This window comes from Carettochelys insculpta, chromosome 6 (assembly GCF_033958435.1).
Source record: "Carettochelys insculpta isolate YL-2023 chromosome 6, ASM3395843v1, whole genome shotgun sequence".
Classification (NCBI taxonomy): domain Eukaryota; kingdom Metazoa; phylum Chordata; order Testudines; family Carettochelyidae; genus Carettochelys; species Carettochelys insculpta.
Genome location: NC_134142.1, coordinates 43,683,090 through 43,702,904, shown reverse-complemented (window position 1 = coordinate 43,702,904; position 19,815 = coordinate 43,683,090). Strand labels below are relative to the sequence as shown.

Genomic DNA, 19,815 nt, shown 5'->3' with positions numbered 1-19,815 from the left:
CAAACCTGTTGTAATACACATCCTAAGTGCATGGGCTGGGCCCTGCGCTGGCTGTGGAAGGAGCATCATTGGGGGTGGGCTGGCCCCCACACAGGGTTGAGGCTGGCACAGTGTGTGGAAGAAGGGGGGTGGCTTTGTTGACAGTGCTGGGGCCAGGTGCTGTGCTGGCCAGGGTAGGGGCTGGAGCTGACACAGTGTGGGAGACTCTCTCGGAGGCGGAGTTGGGCCAAGCCCCATGCTGGCCAGAGAAAAGGCTGGGGCTGGCACTGTGTGTGGGTGGGGGGAGGGGCAGGTACAGGGGTGGCTGGCATGGTGCAGGGGAGGGGCTCCGTCAGGTGGCTGTGCCCCACGCTGGCCAGGGGGAGGGGCTGGAGCTGGCACGGTGTGGGGACAGGAGGGAGACATGGTAGAAAATTACCTCAACAGACGGCGAAAATAATGTATGTGATATTTAGGTAAAACATAACGAATTGTGGAACGCAGTGCCTAAGGGATATTATTGCCATAAATAATTAGGTTTATTTTTCATATAATTAATAAGATTGAAAATAGACATGCAAGAATAGTACATTGAGATTAAACTAATTGCTATAAATCTGCATGCTGCAGAGTATAAAATTATTGCTTGCTGGGATCAATAGCTAATTAAGTAGACGATTGGATTGTTGGTGGTTAGGGGAGAACGTATACCATTGGTTGACAACCTGTGGCTCTGGATGCTGCAGCCACAGACTCCTATGTGGCTCCCTCCTCTGCAGCCATTGAAACACTAGCACTAAATTCAGTTGGTTTAATGGCCAGCAGGACAGTGGGAGGGATCCAGCCGTTAAACCAACTGAATTTAGTTCCATTATTTCAGTGGCGGCACGGCAGGAAGCTGCACAGAACCCCTCACTTGCACCACTACCCAAGTGGCTACACCCTTCCAGTGGTGAGTGTGGCTTGGCTCATCCATGCCAGTGGAACACCTCCATGCCAGTCTTCCTTCTGCTGGGTGTACATGGTCACCCAGTGTAGGCTCCCCAGCCAGTGCCATGGATAGGTTAGTCCCGGGGGCTGGTTTGAGGCTAAGTAGGGTTAAGCCTAGGACTGGGGAGGGGAAGAGGGGCTTGGGGCTGAGCGGTGTTAAGTCTGGGGATGTAGGGGCGGGTTTGGGCTGAAAGGGATGAAGCCTGGGGTGACTATCCCTCCCATTTTATCTGGGACTGTCCCTATTTTTTAAGCTCCCTGGAGAGCGTTCCTACTTTTATGTTTTTAATAGCAAGCTAATTGTCCCAAAGCAGGGACCTGAATTTTAAAGAGACAGCTCTGTCTGCAGGAAGTATGTAGGCTCTTTAAAATATTGTTTAAACATGCTGATACCTGCAGCCCCCAAGGCAATTGGGGCAGAATGGGGCAGATCCAGGCTGCGTGGCTACTGCGCACTCCGCTCACTCTGTCTGAGAAAGACAGAGGAGTCTGTGTTTCAGATCGTGTCCCGTCCCCCCCATACCCCTACACACACTTTCTCTTTCTGTGCTGACAGATAATTGGATTGGGATGGGGAAGACAGGGCCCTATGGCAGGGTACATGGGTGGAGGCACCCACTTGGGGGAAAAGGTGGGACAGCTGCAAGGGGTTGCACTTAGCTTGGTAGTCCTCAGGCAGTGCAAACAGGCAAGTGTCTTGAGTAAAGAACAGCTGGGCCCAGGCCAGGAGTTAGATGGGGGATCATGGGTTTGGAGGAGTCCCATGAAGGATGGGAAACTGGACTCAGGAGGGCGCAGAAACAGGAAGAAGGGGACAAGGAAAGTGAATCAGGGAAGAGGGCTGGTAAGGCAGGATTAACTCTTCTGGGAGCTAGTGCTGTTAGATTTTGTGGGACCCCCTATGATCTGGGGTGAGCAAAAAAATCATGGGTTCAGAATATGGGAGGGGGGTGCTCCAGGCTGGACCAGAAGGGTTGAGTGTGAGATGGGGTTAGGGGGCTCCAGCTCAAGTGTATCTGCTGAATTAGAGCCTGGGATGAAGGGTTTGGGGTGCAGCAGAAGGGAGCTCCAGGATGGAGCCCAGGGATTTGGAGTGTGGGATGGGGCTCAGCCTGGCCCACTGATGGAGGGCGAAAAGGGGTAAGTGTTTAGTACCCAAGGCAATTTAAAATGGCCTGGAAGCCCCAGAACCTTTTACATGGCTCAGATAGGTGTGACAGGTGGCACCCCCCACTTCGGGGAAGGAGTCCTACTCCTTGCTTCATTTTTTCTGCCGGTGCCTTCCCTCAAAGACCATAGCCACGCCCCTCCTTTTCCCCCATGATGTGGGAAAAGGTGAGGTGATGGGAGAAATAGGGTGGGCGTATGGAGTTTGGCTGCTCCACTTTGCATAGGTGTTAATGGTTTAGAAGAGATAATTATTTTTACAACATGATTCTTCAGGAGTTTTGTAGCTATCTGAGACTGATCAATCGTTTTTTAAAGAAAATACCCTTTGTTACTGCACTGATTGGTGCATGGTAAATTAAAAGCTGCAAGAACTTTACAATAGATCCTGTTTATTTGACTTCTCAATAAGAGTTGGATTTCCAGATATTTGATTTCCATCAAATGATAGCATTTGTTTGGGGAGGGGTATTTGAACCATTAAGCTGCAGCCCTTTTGTTAATGTGACCTTGCCCTGGGGAATGAGACAGCTAATTAGGCCAGGACTGCAGAGAGGGGGATAGTCTCAGAGAAGTAGCTGTGTTAGTCTGTATCTTCACAGAACAGTAAAGCAGTCCTGTAGCACCTTAAAGACTAACGCTATTAGGTTATGAGCTTTTGTGGGACATACACGCTTCTTGGAATGGGCAGCCCACAGGCAGCAACTAGGAAACAAACAGGTACCATGTGGCCTGGGCATCTGGAGAGTGGGGAGGGGCAGCTGGGCCTAGTGGTTGGATGGGAGGTCAAGTCACTGTTTAGAAGAGAGAAATCCATGATATGGGGGTTTCAGTGGGAGATGATGGGAGGCAGCATCAGGGCATGGTGTGAGGACTTCCAAGCGTTCCAGTGCTTTACTTCTCATGGGGACTTACAAGTTATAAGCTCTGAAAATCCTTTCTAGAGTGTGCAGTATTAGAATGTAGGTCTGTTGTATACAGAGTGGTGGCAGGCTGGAAGGTTTGGCAATGGGCTTGGCATAGTGTTTTGTGGCTATTAGAAGATATGCTGTGCTGTAAAACTTGTGGATATGGGGCAGGTTTGGGGGCTGAGGGCTGATGCATGTAAAGCCTGGAGATTGGGAGGTGGGTTTGAGGGGGTGAGGGGGGATAGAGCCTAGGAATAGGGGGTGGGGTGGAGGGTTGATGCAAACATTGCTCTTTTCTGCTTAAGAGCTATCCCTAGGCTTAGTGTTTCCTTGTCCTGATTTGCTCTCCAATGCATGGGTGAAAGTAACTTAAACGTTCTAACTGGTACAAACCAGTGTGTGTGTGCTGTTCTTAACATAGGGGTTACAAAAATGTAGTTTGATGTTATTAAGGACTGTCTTGTGTTCACATGCGTTGTGGCTCTTGAAGTATTGATTTTATAACTGAATTTGAAAATATGGGTTTTCTCACTATTTTGGTTGCAGACCCCTGGCCTACACCTTCCGAGTTTCTTTGTGAGAAGGGCTGTATTCACACTTAAAAACCCAAATGATTATAGTAGCATTTAGGACTACACATAAGGTTGAGCCTCCGCTGTGTTAGACGTGTTACAGACACAAAGGCCAGGTCTACTCTAGGAAGTAAAATTGATTTTAGATACACAAAGCCAGCTACAAGAATTGTGTAGCTGGAGTTGACTTATCTAAAATAAGTTTTTGCCCCTGTCCACATAACAGGAGGTTGATGAGAGAAACTTTCCCCTTGACTTTCCTTATTCCTCACAACTACCAGGATTACTGGGGTCAACAGCTGCTCCATGACAGTTCAATTCAGCATGTCCTCAGCTAAGGCTAAACTGAATCCCAGAAGATCGACTACCAAAATGTCGATTTTCCCATAAGTGTAGATATACTCATTGTGGGAGATGCAGAAGTAATCTCTACCTACTCCACCTTCCCCCAGCCTTTAGTGATGTGGGCTTTTTGTATGGAAGTGTTTGCCCTTATCTGGCATTACAGCATATACGTTGGAGTTATGCTGGATGAGGTATGTCGATGTCAGATAAGATATGTTTACTTTTGTTTCTATGTAACTTTTCTCTCAAACTTCTGCATAAACAAAAAATTGGCAGGCAGGAATTTTCAAGCATGTGGATTCAAAAGGAACTTAAAATGTATTTTTTGGCATTTCTATCTTTTTCTTTCAGACAATGACCTTGGATATGCAGCTCCAGCATTATGAAACACAGCAGAAACAGTTCCAACAACTTCACAAAGAATGGGAGCGTGAATTTCAAGGATGGCAAGATCAGCTTCAGACCTATCCTCACAAAGATCAGCTTCAAGAATATGAGAAACAGTGGAAAACATGGCAGGAACAGATGAAAGCTACTCAGTCCCATCTTCAGGAGAAAGTGAACTCTCTTCGAAACATGAAGACTCAATATACTGGGAATGTTGCACTGCCAACTCCTTTGGCTCCGTACTCTCAAATCTCTCAAGGAAGCATGCCTGTTACGCCTGCATCTTTGCCTTCAGCTGCACCTCCACAGGCTCCCCCACCTCTGTCTTCTGATCTTCAGTTGTCTAACTCATCTGAACCCACAACACCCACCTCTCAGGTTTTCCGTGTCACTAAGACAACAAGGCCAGCTCTGCTTCCTATTCCTGATTCTTTTGTATTTAAAGTATCTGATTCACCTGCAGATTTACCTTGTCATTCTGAAATAACTTCATCTTCTGACTCTAAAGACCAAGGAAACTCTCAAGTTCATCTGAGTAAGCAAGCTGCGCCAGTTATTTCTGCTTCTGAACCAGCAGCTGGAGAATTAAAAACTTCTACAGTACCTTCAGCCTATGTACCCCCTGCCACTAACATCCAGGATAAACCAGTTAAATCAGGTGGATTACTTCCAGACCCACCCAGAGGCCCATTCATTGAAGGACCACGAGGTCCTAGGTAGGTCTTTTTCCTAAGTTCGCACACATTCTGATCTGTACAGATTCGTATACTCCTCTCCTTACCAGAGTGTCAGTTGTGCATTAAGCAGTGTGAGAAAATCTGTCATATGTTTTTCATTTTCATTTCTTTTCAGGGGAAATTGTGTGTGCAACATAATAGGTTTTGTTTTGTGATTCTTTAAAAATACATTCTGTGCATTCTATTTATCTTGTGCCTGATTGGTCTACCCTTAAAATTTAGATTGACCTTGAGAGGTGTGAAAAATTCACATCTGCCCCCACCTCCTCCCCAGAGCACAGTAGTTAAATTAACCTAGCCTCCAGTGGAAATGTGATTGTCGACAGAAAATGTTTTGTGTAAACTACTGTTTACTGGGGTAGTAGTTTACCTGCGTGAATGGAAAAAATATTTCCATTGATGCTGCAACTGTCTTTGTTGCAGATGTGCTCTTCTAGCGTCCATAGTGTAGATGTGGCCTCAGTGACAGGAAAGTCAGAGAAATATTCCTAGTCACATGGGCATTATCTCAGATAGGTCATGTCTTTCTAGTGAGATTGTCCTGTGTACCCACACATCTCCATTCTAAAGCACATAGCATGCCTTTTACAATCACAATAATTGCTTTATATGGGAAGGAGGCAGAAAAATATTTCCTGTATTTTTAGTTTCTTTTCATTTAAATTTAATTAATTTCTGTGCTCATTTCATATCAGAGTTCCAGCATAATTACTGAACGTAAGTTTCTTAGGGCTAGTATAAACTAGAATTGCTACAGTACATTGGTTATATTGATGTATATGCCCAGAGAGGCAGCCATGTTAGTCTGAAGCTTCACAAAAAACAATCAGTCCTGTAGCACCTTAAAGACTTAGAAATGTATTTATTAGGTAATGTGCTTTCATGGATAGGACCCACTTCAGGTTTTCAGATTGGAGTAGATAATAAGAATACAGGTTTACGTAGTGGAGGTGAGGAGGAAGGAGGAGGGAGGGAAAAAAGGGAGGGTCAGCTGTCTTTAGTAGGATGACAGGTGCCCCCCCACTTTTTCCCCTCCTTTTTCCTTCTCCCTATAAACCCTGGATTCTTATTATCTACTCCAATCTGAAAATAAGTAAATTTGTTCATCTTCAAGATGCTACAGGATTGATTGTTTTTTGTGATGTAAATGCAGATGTTCTGTGTCAGTGAAAGAGAGCTCTGTTATCAGGATAATTACATCACCTCTCCCAGTGATGTACCTATGTCAATGGGAGAACTCCAGCATAGTACTGTGCACACCAGAGTTTAGGTCAGTGTAACTTTTGTTACTCTGGGGAGTGGATTTTTATACTCTGGAGCGATTTCAATTAAACCTAAGTGAGTGCTAGTGTCTTACAAACCTTCACCAGAGTGATGCTAGCTTTTCAGATTGAAAAAGTGATGACTAAGGGGGGATATAATCAGTCTATAAAATTGTTACTGGTGTGGCGAAAGTAAATAATGAAATGTTGTTTATTCATAACATAAAAATTACAAATTAATAGGCAGTAGGTTTAAAACAACGAAATGAAGTCTGTCTTTCTACAATGCACAATCTTCCCATGGAACTCACTGCCAGATGATGTGAAGGCTGAAATTATAACAGGGTTAAAACAAGAACTAGATATATTCGTGGGGGGAGGGGTAGGCCCCACTACCTGTCTTATTGAGCTACTCCCTCTGATCTTCAGAACTGACACAGAGATGGTGTCACATCTTACAGCAGAGTAAAACAGACGTGAGATCAATTTGGCTCTGAGAAGGGTCATTCTGAAGGTCTTGCCACAGCACTCAGGTGCACAGCCCCAATGGAAGCAGAATCCCAAATAAATCTGTCTTACTCCATATGAAGTTTTATGCAGAGCAAGCTCACATTGTCCTGCCTCTTTCTCACATAAAGAGAGATTCGCAGCTGCTCTTCTCCCCCCAACCCGCCCCCCCCGGCACCTGGTAGCAATTATTTATACTGGGTTCATTAACAAACAAAAGTGATTTGTAAAAAGTAGGATTTTAAGTAGCCGGAAGAACAGTCAGAAAAATGTAGGCTACTAAACAAACTAAAACAAAACAAAACATGCAAGCTAAATTTAGTACACTAGGAGAACTTGTTACAAATCATAATTCATCCCCCTAGTTCTTATTTCAGGTGAAATCCTTCTCAGACTAGAGATGTCTTTTTCTGACCTAGGTCCAGCTGTTCTTCATTGTTACAATCATTATGTTTCTGCGTGTTTACAGGTATACTCTTGGGGTGGGGAGCAGTCTGTAAAACCGTCGGAAGACACTTAGGGCTATGGTTACACTGTGATTTCTATTTCAGAACACATTTGTATCTCAAAGTAGAAACCCTTAAGCTATTTCGAGTGCAGTATTTCATTCCCACTCCCCCTCAACTTGAGAGGAATAGTGGGAAGTTCAAAACAGGCACTTATTTTGGACATTGGTGATGAGTGGCCAGCACCAAATTTGAAATAAGTTATTTTGAGATAGGGCTACAGTGTAGACGTAGCCTTATTGGTTACATCTCTTGCCTTATGTAGATTTTGCCAAGGGCAGGAAGCCTTTGTTAGCTTCCCCAGCTCCTTGGGGAAAAGTACAAAATTCAAGATGGGTTCCAGCATCAAGTGGCATGGTCACATATCTTTGTAGTACCCAGGGTCCATGAGTTAGTAATGACTGTGTGAAAACAGTTATCTGCCACTCAGTTGTCTCTTGCTAATGGGCTGTTAGCTCTGTGTCTGGCTTCATTGTTTCTGATGGGTGGTATTCCAGATTTCAGATGTAGAAATGGTACATGCATACAAATAGAATATTACAACTTTTCAAATGATACTGCACCCAGAATATTTTGCATAAAACATTTTCCAGTTATGCATATTCAGAAGCACATTTCCATAAAGAATATGAAATGTACGTCAGCTTGATTTCCAGCTAAGATTTTCAGCCAACATTTGTCCTGAAACTAGTCTTCATCACTGAAATTTACACTTTCAGCCACTGTTACATATACTAGATCAGTTCAAAAGTGGCAGCTCTCACATCAGCAGGGAAAAAATCCATTAAATGTGTGTGCATGATGGCTCAGATGATATGAAACAATACAGAGTGACATAATGTTACGTATGGATGCAACATTACAGCATGACGCTGATTGTTTTGTGGCTCATAGAATCATAGAATACTAGGGCTGGAAGGGACCTTGAGAGGCCATCGAGTCCAGCCCACTGTCCCAATGGCAGGACCAAGTACTGTCTAAACTATCCCTATCAAAACAAAAAGCAGTCAAGTAGCACTTTAAAGACTAGCAAAATAATTTATTAGGTGAGCTTTCGTGGGATGGACCCACTTCTTCAGACCATAGCCATGTCTGTTGTGGTATGGCTATGGTCTGAAGAAGTGGGTCTGTCCCATGAAAGCTCACCTAATAAATTATTTTGCTAGTCTTTAAAGTGCTACTTGGCTGCTTTTTGTTTTGAAAGTATATAGACTAGCATGGCTCCCTCTCTGTTACTAAACCATCCCTGATAGACGTATATCTAACCTGTTCTTAAATATCTCCAGCGATGGAGATTCCACAACCTCCCTTGGCAGTTTATTCCACAGTTTGACCACCCTGACAGTTAGGAACTTTTTCCTAATGTCCAACCTGAACCTCTCTTGCTGCAGTTTAAGTCATTGCCTCTTGTTCTATCCTCAGAGGCCAAAAAGAACAAGTTTTCTCCCTCCTCCTTATTACACGCTTTCATCTAGCATTATTTCCTAGAGATTGCTGAGTCTGCAAGTGGGTATGTTGGTCTCAGTTGTTTATTGTGAGATTGAAGTGCATATATCTGTATTGATTCAATGGGTTTGCTTATGAGACACACAGAGGTTTGTATGAATGTAGTTTTATAAAGTGAAAATATCTTCAAGAGAATTCTCACTTAATTTGTTCATTTGCATAAGCTTCTTGTTTTACTTGTAGGTTTGATGGACCTCAGGGAAAAGGCTTTGACGCATCTGAAGGACCAAAACAGACAGGGCCTCATTTTGAAGGCCAGCACTTGGAAGGGCCAAGGCCAAGAGTTGAAGGTCATAATTCAGATAGAAGGTCATCAAGCAAATGGGGAACTATCCCCCGTGGGCCAGCAGCACAATTTTATACTTCCCCAAGTACATCACAGATGCCCAGTTCCCGACAGAGGGTGACCAAACCTCCCATAGGACAACTGCAGTCTCAAGCAGAGCCCCAAACAGAAAAGAGAGACCCTTTTGCTGACCAGGCTGTCAATCAGCAGTTGGCAACTAAAACTCAACATACTCCAATTTCCTTTAATACAAATACACAGAATTCTGGTCCAGTGCAGGCAGCTGAGAGCCTGACAAAAGCTCACCAGGAACCACCCAAAGCTGAAGTCAAAGAACCTATTCCAAAGCCAAAAAAGTGGACTTGGAGTTCTCAGGATCCTGCACAGCAATTAGAAGAGACAAAATCAGTTACTCAGCCTCCACCTGTTCAGAATCAAAAGCCAGCACCACTCCCCAGTACACCTATAACTGTGCAGCCTGCTGTTCCTCCAAGGACAGGAGGAAAAGTACCCTTACTTCCAACCCCTGTAACAGGAAGTAAAGACTTGAAATCTACAGATAGTAAATTGCCCATTTCAGAAAATAGTCAGGCTAAAGGAATATCTGGCTCAGAAAATAACCAGGGTAAAGGGCCTGTTCAGCCAGAAGACATTAGTGGCACTGGACCAGTAAGCAGAGGCCGGGGCAGGGGCAGGATGGATGATGGCCGAGGCCGAGGCAGGGGCCGGATGGACGACGGACGGGGGCGGGGCCTGGGCCGGGTGGACGACGGACGGGGGCGGGGCCTGGGCCGGGTGGACGACGGACGGGGACGGGGCCAGGGCAGGATGGACGACGGACGGGGACGGGGCCAGGGCAGGATGGACGACGGACGTGGACGGGGACAGTTTAGGATGGACGACGGTCGGGGACGGGGCAGGATGGATGACGGCCGTGGACGGGGACAGGGCAGGATGGATGACGGCCGTGGACGGGGACAGGGCAGGATGGATGACGGCCCCGGCTGGGGGCAGGGCAGGATGGATGATGGCCCCGGCTGGGGGCAGGGCAGGATGGATGATGGCCCTGGCTGGGGGCAGGGCAGGATGGATGATGGCCCTGGCTGGGGGCAGGGCAGGATGGATGACGGTCCCGGCTGGGGGCAAGGAAGGATGGATGACGGCCCCGGCTGGGGGCAAGGAAGGATGGATGACGGCCCCGGCTGGGGGCAGGGCAGGATGGATGACGGCCCCAGCTGGGGGCAGGGCAGGATGGACGACGGCCAAGACAGGGGGCAGGGCAGGATGGAAGATTGCCGAGGAAGAGGTCTAACAAACAGAGGTAGAGGATTACCCAGACAGGCAGCCACCCGAGGCCGGGGGATGGTCCAGAGAGTTAGCAGCTGGGAGGAGCAGCTGGATAGGCGGTCAGATAACAGGGAGAAGTTGCCAGATGGGCGGTCAGGAAGCTGGGATATGGGGCCAGCTGGGCACTCAGGCAGCCGAGAGAGAGTATTGTCTAACCGAGAGATAGAACCAGCTGGCCGGGCAGGCAGCAGGGATAGGGGGCACTCAGGAAGCTGGGAAAGGAGTCCTGTCATGCGGCCTGAAAACTGGGAAAGGGGTCCTGTCAGGCGATCAGGTAGCCGGGAGAGGGAAATGGGCAGGCCTGAGACCAGTGGTATTGATAAACCAATCCGCCTAGGAGACAACTGTGAGAAATTATCTTTGTATCATCGAGAGGAACAACCAAGGGCTCCCTGGAGTCATGAAGAGGAGAGGATGCCAGAGGAATCTTCATTAGATAGGCGAGATGCCCATCCTTTAGAGCGTGAACAGTTAGATGATTGGGAGAGAGATCGATATTGGAGAGAGCATGACACAGATTTTCAGGGTGATCGCTTGGATCCATATGACAGAGATGACAGGATACCACGTCGTCTTTCATTGCCTCCACTATCCCCTCTTCCTCCTCTACCTCCTTTGCCTTCTGATCTTGACAGGCGAGACACTTGGTGGGATGATTGGGAAAGGCCAAGGGACAGGGAGTTAGATAGAGATGCGGACAGAGTTAGAAGACCCTTGGATATTTATGATCGAGAATTAGATAGAAAATGGGACAGAGATTACTCGAGACTTCGAGATGACCGAGATACACCAAGTCGTGATCTGGACATTCCCCCTCTTCCACCTTTGCCACCACTTCCACCTCTGGACAGGTACCGGGAGGACCGGTGGAGGGAGGAGCGAGACCGGGATCTCTACGACAGAGACGTCCGCGAAAGGGGAGAGTTAAGGATCCGAGAGTATCCAGAGAGACGTGATACATCGAGGGAGAAGCGAGATTACCTTCCTGAAAGGACTGATTGGGAGAGGGAACGGTTGTCTGATAGATGGTATTCAGATGAAGTAGAAAGGCTACGACCTTTGGAGGATCAGCTCAATCCACCTCTTCCACCACCACGTTCATCTGACATACTGGGAGCAGAGCCAAATCTGGACCCTGAACAGTCACTTGGAGGGGTAATGGTCCTTAGTCAAAGGCAACATGAAATAATTTTGAAGGCTGCCCAGGAGCTGAAAATGCTTCGGTGAGTTGGTTAACCTTGTAATTTCTTTAGGGGAAAAACGTTACTAGTTTGTCTGAACCAATCAATGGAATTGTATTAAATACTGTCAAGTAGGATCACAGGATTTGCTTTATTGGTATGGGCAATTGTTCTGTATGTTCTGGTATTATGCCCCTTATAGTTGTCAACACATGGTGCTTCAGTGAAGTGCCCCTAGGCTGGCTGATATTTTAAGACCAAGTACAATGCTGTGAGAAGGGTAGTAGTTTCCTTACTCACCCCCAAAGGTGATAAACGTTTGGCTTTAAGCATTATCGCTTTCTTATTCTGTGAAACTCTCAATATATTACTATCTTAATTTTTCTTCAGTCCTTTTGAATCTTCAGTATATTTTAATTGAACCCAGATACTGTGAGGATGAGAATATTGCAAATACACAGAACATAGGAAGAAGTAGGATTGTGAAAATCAGTAATGATGTGGACAAAAAACTTTAATTTGATGTAAAAGTTATGAGGAAACCAAGAAGGGAGTGGCATAGAGGCAGTGCCTGAAGATGTCCTGAGCTATTGTGTTTTGAACACACTGGAGGTAAGTGTTACTGAAATTAGGAAGGGCAGAGATGTGGACATTAGAGCAATCAAAATGGAAAAAAAAAAGTACTAGTTCAGATGTAAGAATTTTGCTCATAAGAACAAAGGAAAGATCATATAGTTTTGATAATGTACTGGAAATAGCAACAGGAATTTACAGACTTGAGAAAGGAAGATTAATGGAAAATCACATGCAACTAGTAAACCCAAGTGCCTGAAAGAGAAGATTTTTTTCCATTGTCAGGAGGAAAGGAAGACAACAGTGTTCAGGGAAAAGAAGGAACTTTTTTTGTCATATTCAGTTTGTGTTGAGAAGCAAGCATGCTGGATGATAATAAGTAAACAGATCTGCAGAAATGTCACAGGTGACCTCCAAAATTAAATTTGTCAAATGGGTCATTTAGTCTGAGATTCAGCAAATACTACTGGTTTGTAGACCACCTCAGCGCTGGATTCGTAGTGGACCTAACAGGTTTACTAACCAGCCTTGTTGTGGAGTCTCCGTTACTCATTTATTGAGATTTCAGTATCCATGTGAATAATACCTCCAGCACCTAGAACCAAGATTTTATATTTAGTTTATTATGAATTTCTCTACCCACTCCCACGCACTAGCCTCAGTATTTAATCTAGATACAGATGACGTAGATAGAGGGAACCTAGTGCTCGTCCTCAATTTCCTGGTCAGTCAGTCTCCTCCAGAAAAGGATTGTGGTTTGTCTCTCCCCAGGCACACAGATGGACTGTGCTAGTCTGCCCTTGGAGATTCATGATCTCAGCAAGCTTTTAAAACATTCTGTTGGAGAATTTTATCCAACCAAGGAATCAGGGTACTAGTGGACTCCATAACCCCCTGTTTGTCTAGTAACTGTAGGATTCTACCTTCTAGAACATTTACTTTCTCTTCATTGCCAAAATACAGGGGTGCGCAGCCTGTGGTTCCAGAGCCACATGTCTCTCTTTAAGGCAGCGGTTCCCAATCTTTTTGAGATGATGACCCATTCTGACAATTCAGTAAGACTTTGTGACCCAAGGCAATTAAAAACCAAAGGTGGAGGGAGGTGCTCATCTTGGAAAATCTTTTTTTATAATTCTTGGTTCGCCCCCCATTTTGCCCAGGTTTAAACCTGTCGCAGCCCCAAAGCTCCCCCCCCCACCTACCTACCTCACAGAAGCGCTGCTGGTGCTCCCCCCTCCACCCCCCGCTGCTCCTTTGCCAGGCCACTGCCGCCGCCTCCTCTGCACAGCTCCCCTCAGCACTCTTGATCCTTTCCCCATCCTGCAGCAAGGGCGGTTCCCTGCCCTGCTGTACTGAAATGGGACTTAATTTAATTGGGTTAACAGCCAGATCCCTCTTGCTGGCCATTAAACCAATTAAATTGAGTTCCATTTCTGTGAGGCAGGGCAGGGACTGGGAGCCGGAAGAGTGAGTGGCGGCAGTGGTGGGAGCTGCAAATGGTTCCTTAAAGAGCCACATGAGGCTCGGAGCCAGCCAGCTGACAACCCTTAGAAAATGTAATGGTGACCCATGTTTGTTTCTCGATGTGTAGGTTGGGAATCCGTGCTTTAAGGACCTTTTTATGGCTCCCAGTGCTATAATTGCAAAGTATAAAAAACCCTCCTGACTTTTTTTTGATAAATGGTGAACATCTAAAAGCCCAACAATGAACAATTCATATCTAAGTAGCAAATGATACGATCTCGAAATGTTGGTTAACTCCCCCTTTAATATGTGCAGTGCATTATGGGATATGATACTGTATCTGTGTTTTGATCATGTTGCTAATAAAGTCTTGACTTTGAAAAGGAAAAGGAAGCTTGCAGCATTCCAGCTGTGAAGGGCACCATGCATTTTAAGAAGAAAACTGAAATTAAATGTGAAGTAAAATTGACATAATTGAAATAGGTTTGAGAGTGAAAGTCAGGAAGACAGTCGTACAAACACACATGTAAAGGGTGAGGAAATAAAATGTGCAAAGGTTTGTGAATGTCCCCCGGCAAATGTGTATCACTTTACAAATCATTGTATGTGCGCTGTTCTTAAAATAGGGGTTTCAAAAACTGATTTTGACATTATTTATTAAGCATCATCTTGTATTCACAGACATTGCTGCTCTTGAATTACTGAGTGTTTACAGAATTCGAAAGAAATAGCTCTTCTGGCTATTTTGGTTGCCAGTTCCTCCCTAATAGATTGATACGGTTCATGGCTGACCTATTGCACTGCCCCTGACAAAAACTGTAAAGTGAGTCTGATTGCTGAGCAAGGAATCTTGCATTCCTATGCTGCAGACACTAAAGCAAATGCAGAATTTCAACCAAAGGAACTGTTCCGCATATTGACCTGAACGCATTTTGCCTTTTCATAGCTATGTAATAAAGATCGTAGAGTTTCACACAGTAATTCCTGCAGTTAAGGGTTTTTTCACTTCTACTGTAAGTGAACATTATCAAGACCAATGACTTCTTTGAGATTTTCAAAAGTGCCCAGATGAGGCACCTACATCCTTTTGATTTTCAGTCAATCTTGGTTTAAAAACTCCAAATAATGATGAAATAACCATGTGCGTTGGTAATCTGCACCAGTGTTTCACTGTTTAAAAGTTGTCTTGTTTCCTGTTTGAATTTCCCTAACGTCAGCTTCTCATTATTGCAGCTTCTTATGCTAGTGCTAGGCTAAAGAGCGCCATTAATTCTAATATTTACTTCCAGTATTGGTACTTTAAAGACTTGATTTAGTATTTCTTAACTTTCTTTTTGGTTAGCAGATAAAGTTTTTAAATCTCTCAGTGTAAGATGTGTTTTCCAGACCTAAATTTAATTTTTGTAGTACTTCTCTGAATGAACCCTTTCCAATTTTTCACACTCATTTTTAAAGTTTAGACACCAGAATTAGACAGTTTTCTAGTAGTGGTCTCACCTGTTCTTTGTGTGAGGTTGATATCGCCTCTCTGTGTTTAACATTCCCCTGTTTATGCATCCAAATATTGGGTTAGCCTTTTTGCCACAGCTTTACATTGGAAGCTCATGTTCAGTGGTTTATCTAGTGACTGGTAGGTCCTTTTCAGAGTCACTTTCAATCTCTCCCTACCATATACATGTCCTATAAATATGACTGCCCATCTTTAATTCCTAAATTTAGCTTGTTCTCTTTATTATTCACTACATCACCAATATTTGTGTCATCTTCAAATTATATCAGCTATGATTTTACATTTTCTTGTAATTTGTTGGTAAAAACACAGAACAAGAACTGATCCCCTTGAAACTCCTGTAAAGTCACCATAATTATTAATGATTCACTATTAGTAGTTATGTTTTGAAATCCATCAGTTAGCCAGATCTTAGTCCACTTAATATAGATTATCTTAGTTTGTACCATGCTTATTTTTTATGATAATTGCTGACTGACTGCCTTCCCTCATTTGAAGTCAGTCTAGCACCACTCAGAGTGAAGAATTTTGTAAAACATGCTGAGAAAAGATTGACTGGATCAAAGATAGCTTCTCCACTTCTTAGAAATCAGATACGTACTAATCTTGGTTGGTGGCAGTCAGTCAGAATCCTTTAAGTCTACTGCTGACATAGAAGAGAACTTTAACACCTCCTTCAGGGTTAGCAGCCTGTCAGCCTTCCAGAAACATACAGTTGTCCATTTTGTGTTCGGAAAACATCACTCTGTGTCAGTAACACTGCAGCTAACCTAACCTTCCCTTCCCTTCCCTTCCCTTCCCCAAGTGACTGACCTTATTGGTAGAAAGCCATCTTCAGCTCCACTTGACACCTGCTCGTATCTCAGAACCTTCTGTGACAGTTTTTTGAAAACTTTGGTACGTCATTAGCACTTAGTAAATAACTGAAATTGTCTTCCTTTAATTTGTTGCAGTGATATGCATTCTTGGGATGCTAATAGATTCCTCAGTGTCCGTAGATTACTGGATGTTAGGGGAGTTTGCCATTGCTCCTACTGTCATTTATTATTTGTATTGAGATTGCAATTAGGAGTCGCAGTCACAGACCAGAACCTCATTGTGCCAGGTACCCTGCAAACACAACAAAAAGATGATCCGTGGATCAAAGAGTTTACAGTCTAAGCTCTCTCTTCCAGTATGCTGGCTATTAGTGTGATACCAGCTGCTTATGTCCTAGTTTATCCCAGCAATAAACTCTATAGTGAGTATTGATTCTTAATAGAGCTATGGTGTATTTTGTTGTTGTAAAAATTGATTCCTTTATTTTTAATGGTGCATTTATACCACAGAATGGTGACATTTTTTGTGTTTGATGTGCAGGGAACAAAAGGAACAGCTGCAGAAGCTGAAAGACTTTGTGGCTGATCCCCAGCTGCCTGACCTGTCATCACAGGAAACTTCTAGATCACAAGCAACAGCTACAAGGCCACGTGCATTTCAGGTAAATGAAATTTCTAAAGGAGTGAAATAATTGTGATCATTCACAAGGATGTCTACATTAGTTCAAATTGGGAATCTAGCTAGGAAAGATATTTCCTGGCTTCTGACAGTGAGACTAAGAAAACTGAGGTAGCTAACTCATAAAGTAATACCATGCACTCAGTTAAACTTCACAAACTGGACTTTGATAATCTACAAATCCATATGGAAAACTGAGTCCGTATTTTATTGAAACAAGTAAGTGAGATTCTGCTGCTGTGAGATTCTGTTTCTGTTCTGTTACTCTTGTTGGGGACAAGAGTAGTGTGTCTCATGACGTGCGTTTCTCAGACTGAGGGAACATGACATGCTTTTTCCAGCTTTTTCCATACCAATTTCTAGTATGCCCCAGGCATTCCGATAATCTCCTGGAGGAGTGCTGCATTTATAGTTGCCTGATGGTGCTGGTTTTCATGCCCAGCACTCACTGTGCTATAAATCCCCTCAGCCAACCCTTCTCTGTCTCCATGTGGCCCTGCATGTCCTTTCCCTCCCCCTGCATTTGTCTCTGTGCCTACACTCAACCACACCCTTACCCCATATGGCCTTGCACCCCACCCCCCCTCATGGCCCTGTGCCTACACTCCCATTCAGCCCCTGCCTCAGTCTGTCCTCCCCCACTAGCCTCTCTGAACCCCTGTCTGTCGTTCCATATACCCTTACTTGGTCTGACAGGTTCTGTGAAAAAAGGCAAACTCTTTCTCTTTCCTGTCTGGCCATGATTTGCTGCTCTGCTTTGCTTTGTCATCATAGTACCCTCCCCTGTGCCAAATGTGAAAAACGTTAAATATATGTATGGTACCTTGATTATACATGCACAGAGTGGTGCAGAATTCTCCAAAGGTGCTTTGATTGAAGAGAGAGTTTAATTAGTAACGTTATTTTGGATAAGAGAACTATTACAATAAAGCTTTATTCATTTTTGACATAATGGGTTTAGAGGTTTCTTGTAGTGAGCGCACACTAACCAGTCCTTGAATGACTTTTTTTTTTTTTTTTAACATACCAGCATGGAGTTGTGCTCGTCTATGAGGGGACCTGAAAATGCTAATGGTTAGGAATGTATGAATTCCAGTGTGTCATGAAAGCATCCTTCTCATCTTGGACTAGAAGTCTTCTCAGGCCTAATTTTGAAAACTAACCTGGCCTGAACCTGAGCCTGGCATAGCCAACTCAAACCTGACCTGAGAACATCTCGTCTTTTTCCAACCCCATCCAGACCTGACACTTTCTCCTGAAATTGTATTGCCACGGCCTTGTTCTAGTGTATCGTGGGGGACAGGTTGAGGAGGGGGGACAGAGAGCCTCTCTGCTCCCCTAACCCAGTGCATGTGGTCTGTCTTCAGTTATCTTCTGCACGTGGGGTTAGTATGACAACAGTTGCATACCCCATTCTTGCCTGCTACCGCTACCATGCTGTTCTGTACGCACTGTGGCGTGAGAAGCAGTGTGACTTGCAAACCTGCTTACTTCCCAGCAGTGCAGCAAGGTGACAGCGGCTAGCAGGAACAGGGTATTCATCCATCTCCATGATGCCAGTCTCACAGGTTGGAGGAGGTGATCAGAGCTGACCTGACTTGAACTGGACACTTGTAGTTTGATCCTGTCGTGCAGGGACACAGATTGTTCAGAGAGGGCTTTGTTTACTTTTTTCACATGAGGTGAGGGAAGCTGGTTACCGATACTTATTCAAAAGTGTTTCCCATGTCTAGGCATCTTCTCAACTGTCATCTGAGACACCAGTAGAATCTCAGCCCATCAAACCTTCTCCTGCTGTTATTGTAAAGCCACCAGTGCTATTCAGGCAGCCCACCCCAGTGACGAGGGCAGGTGCCCCCATGACGAGACCAGCTGCCCCGGTGACAAGACCGGTTGCTCCAATTCCTGCTGCAGCTACAACCCCAACTCAGACTCCAGCTATAAAGCCAGCCTCTGGTGCTGTGAAACAGGAGCGTTGGGATGAGGATTCTTTTCATGGACTCTGGGATACCAGTGAAGATAAAGGAGGAAATCTGGAGTTTGCATTATGTAAATCAGAGTCAGGGCTGCCACCCACAGCGTCATCTTCTGTGAAAATATCTCCTCCCAGTCATACTCCCACTTCTTCATCTGTATCTGCATCAATTCCTAAGCCACCTATAATTCAACAGACTGTGGACTATGGCCATGGGCGGGGTGAGTAATGGAAAAAATAACTTTACCTCTATTTTAAGGCCATGTAAACAGAGCTGCTTTCTAAAGGCTCATGCTTTGAGTGGTATTTACCACACAAAGTGTGCCCACAGGCTTAACACGATCATTTTGTAAGTTCTGTACATCATTATGTAGTGCCAAATATATCTGCTGAAGTGACGTTGAAGGTTGCAGCTATATGATGAATATCCTCTCTTAAACAATTAGCCTACGCTTGTGAGTAGGTTCCTACCAAATTCATGGTCCTGTTTTGGTAAATTTCACAGTCATAGGATTTTAATAATCTTAAATTTCATAGTTTCAGATATTTAAATCTGAAATTTCACATTATTGTTACATGGGGTTGGGGGCAGAGGGTGTCCCCAACCCAAAATGGGGTTGTGGTGGAATCACAAGGCGATTGTAAGGGTGTTGTAGTATTACCATCCTCACTTCTGTACTGCTGAGGGCAGCAGCTCTTCTTTAAGAAGTGGGTGATCAAAGAGCAGCTCTGCTGCCTAGGAGCCCAGCCCTGAAGGCAGCACCATTGCCAACAGCTGCACACAAGTAAGGGCGGCAATACCATCCCATGTCACCCTCACTTCTGTGCTGCTGCTAGTGACAGTGTTACTTTCATAGCTGGGCTGTCAAGGCTGCAGCCTGGGGAGGTTACCAGAGGTAGGTCTGACCTGGCTCTGGAATCAGCCTTTTCAGGAGAAGAGGAAGGGTCCCCCTTTTCCCCACACGCACCCTTAGACAGAACTAACAGCTGGAGCCTGACACACCTTAGGAGCCTCCAACTAGGGCATCCCAGCCTCCCACTTCATTTCCAAGCCCAGCACTTGGATGTTATAGAGAGCTTGGGTCCCAGCAGTGAGGGAACATAGTGTGTGACCAC

General features: G+C 44.8%; 1 protein-coding gene across 2 annotated transcripts in view; it reads left to right on the top strand.

Annotated features, from left to right (window-relative positions):
- The window catches only part of YLPM1 (YLP motif containing 1), a 53,367-nt gene that overhangs the window by 9,921 nt on the left and 23,631 nt on the right, over positions 1-19,815 (top strand). For both annotated transcript variants that reach the window (XM_074996776.1, XM_074996777.1), the window contains exons 4-7: positions 4,313-5,064; positions 9,050-11,722; positions 16,587-16,707; positions 18,458-18,920. In XM_074996776.1, the coding sequence (XP_074852877.1) occupies positions 4,313-5,064; positions 9,050-11,722; positions 16,587-16,707; positions 18,458-18,920 (4,009 nt within the window). The remainder of the gene's footprint in view (positions 1-4,312; positions 5,065-9,049; positions 11,723-16,586; positions 16,708-18,457; positions 18,921-19,815) is intronic.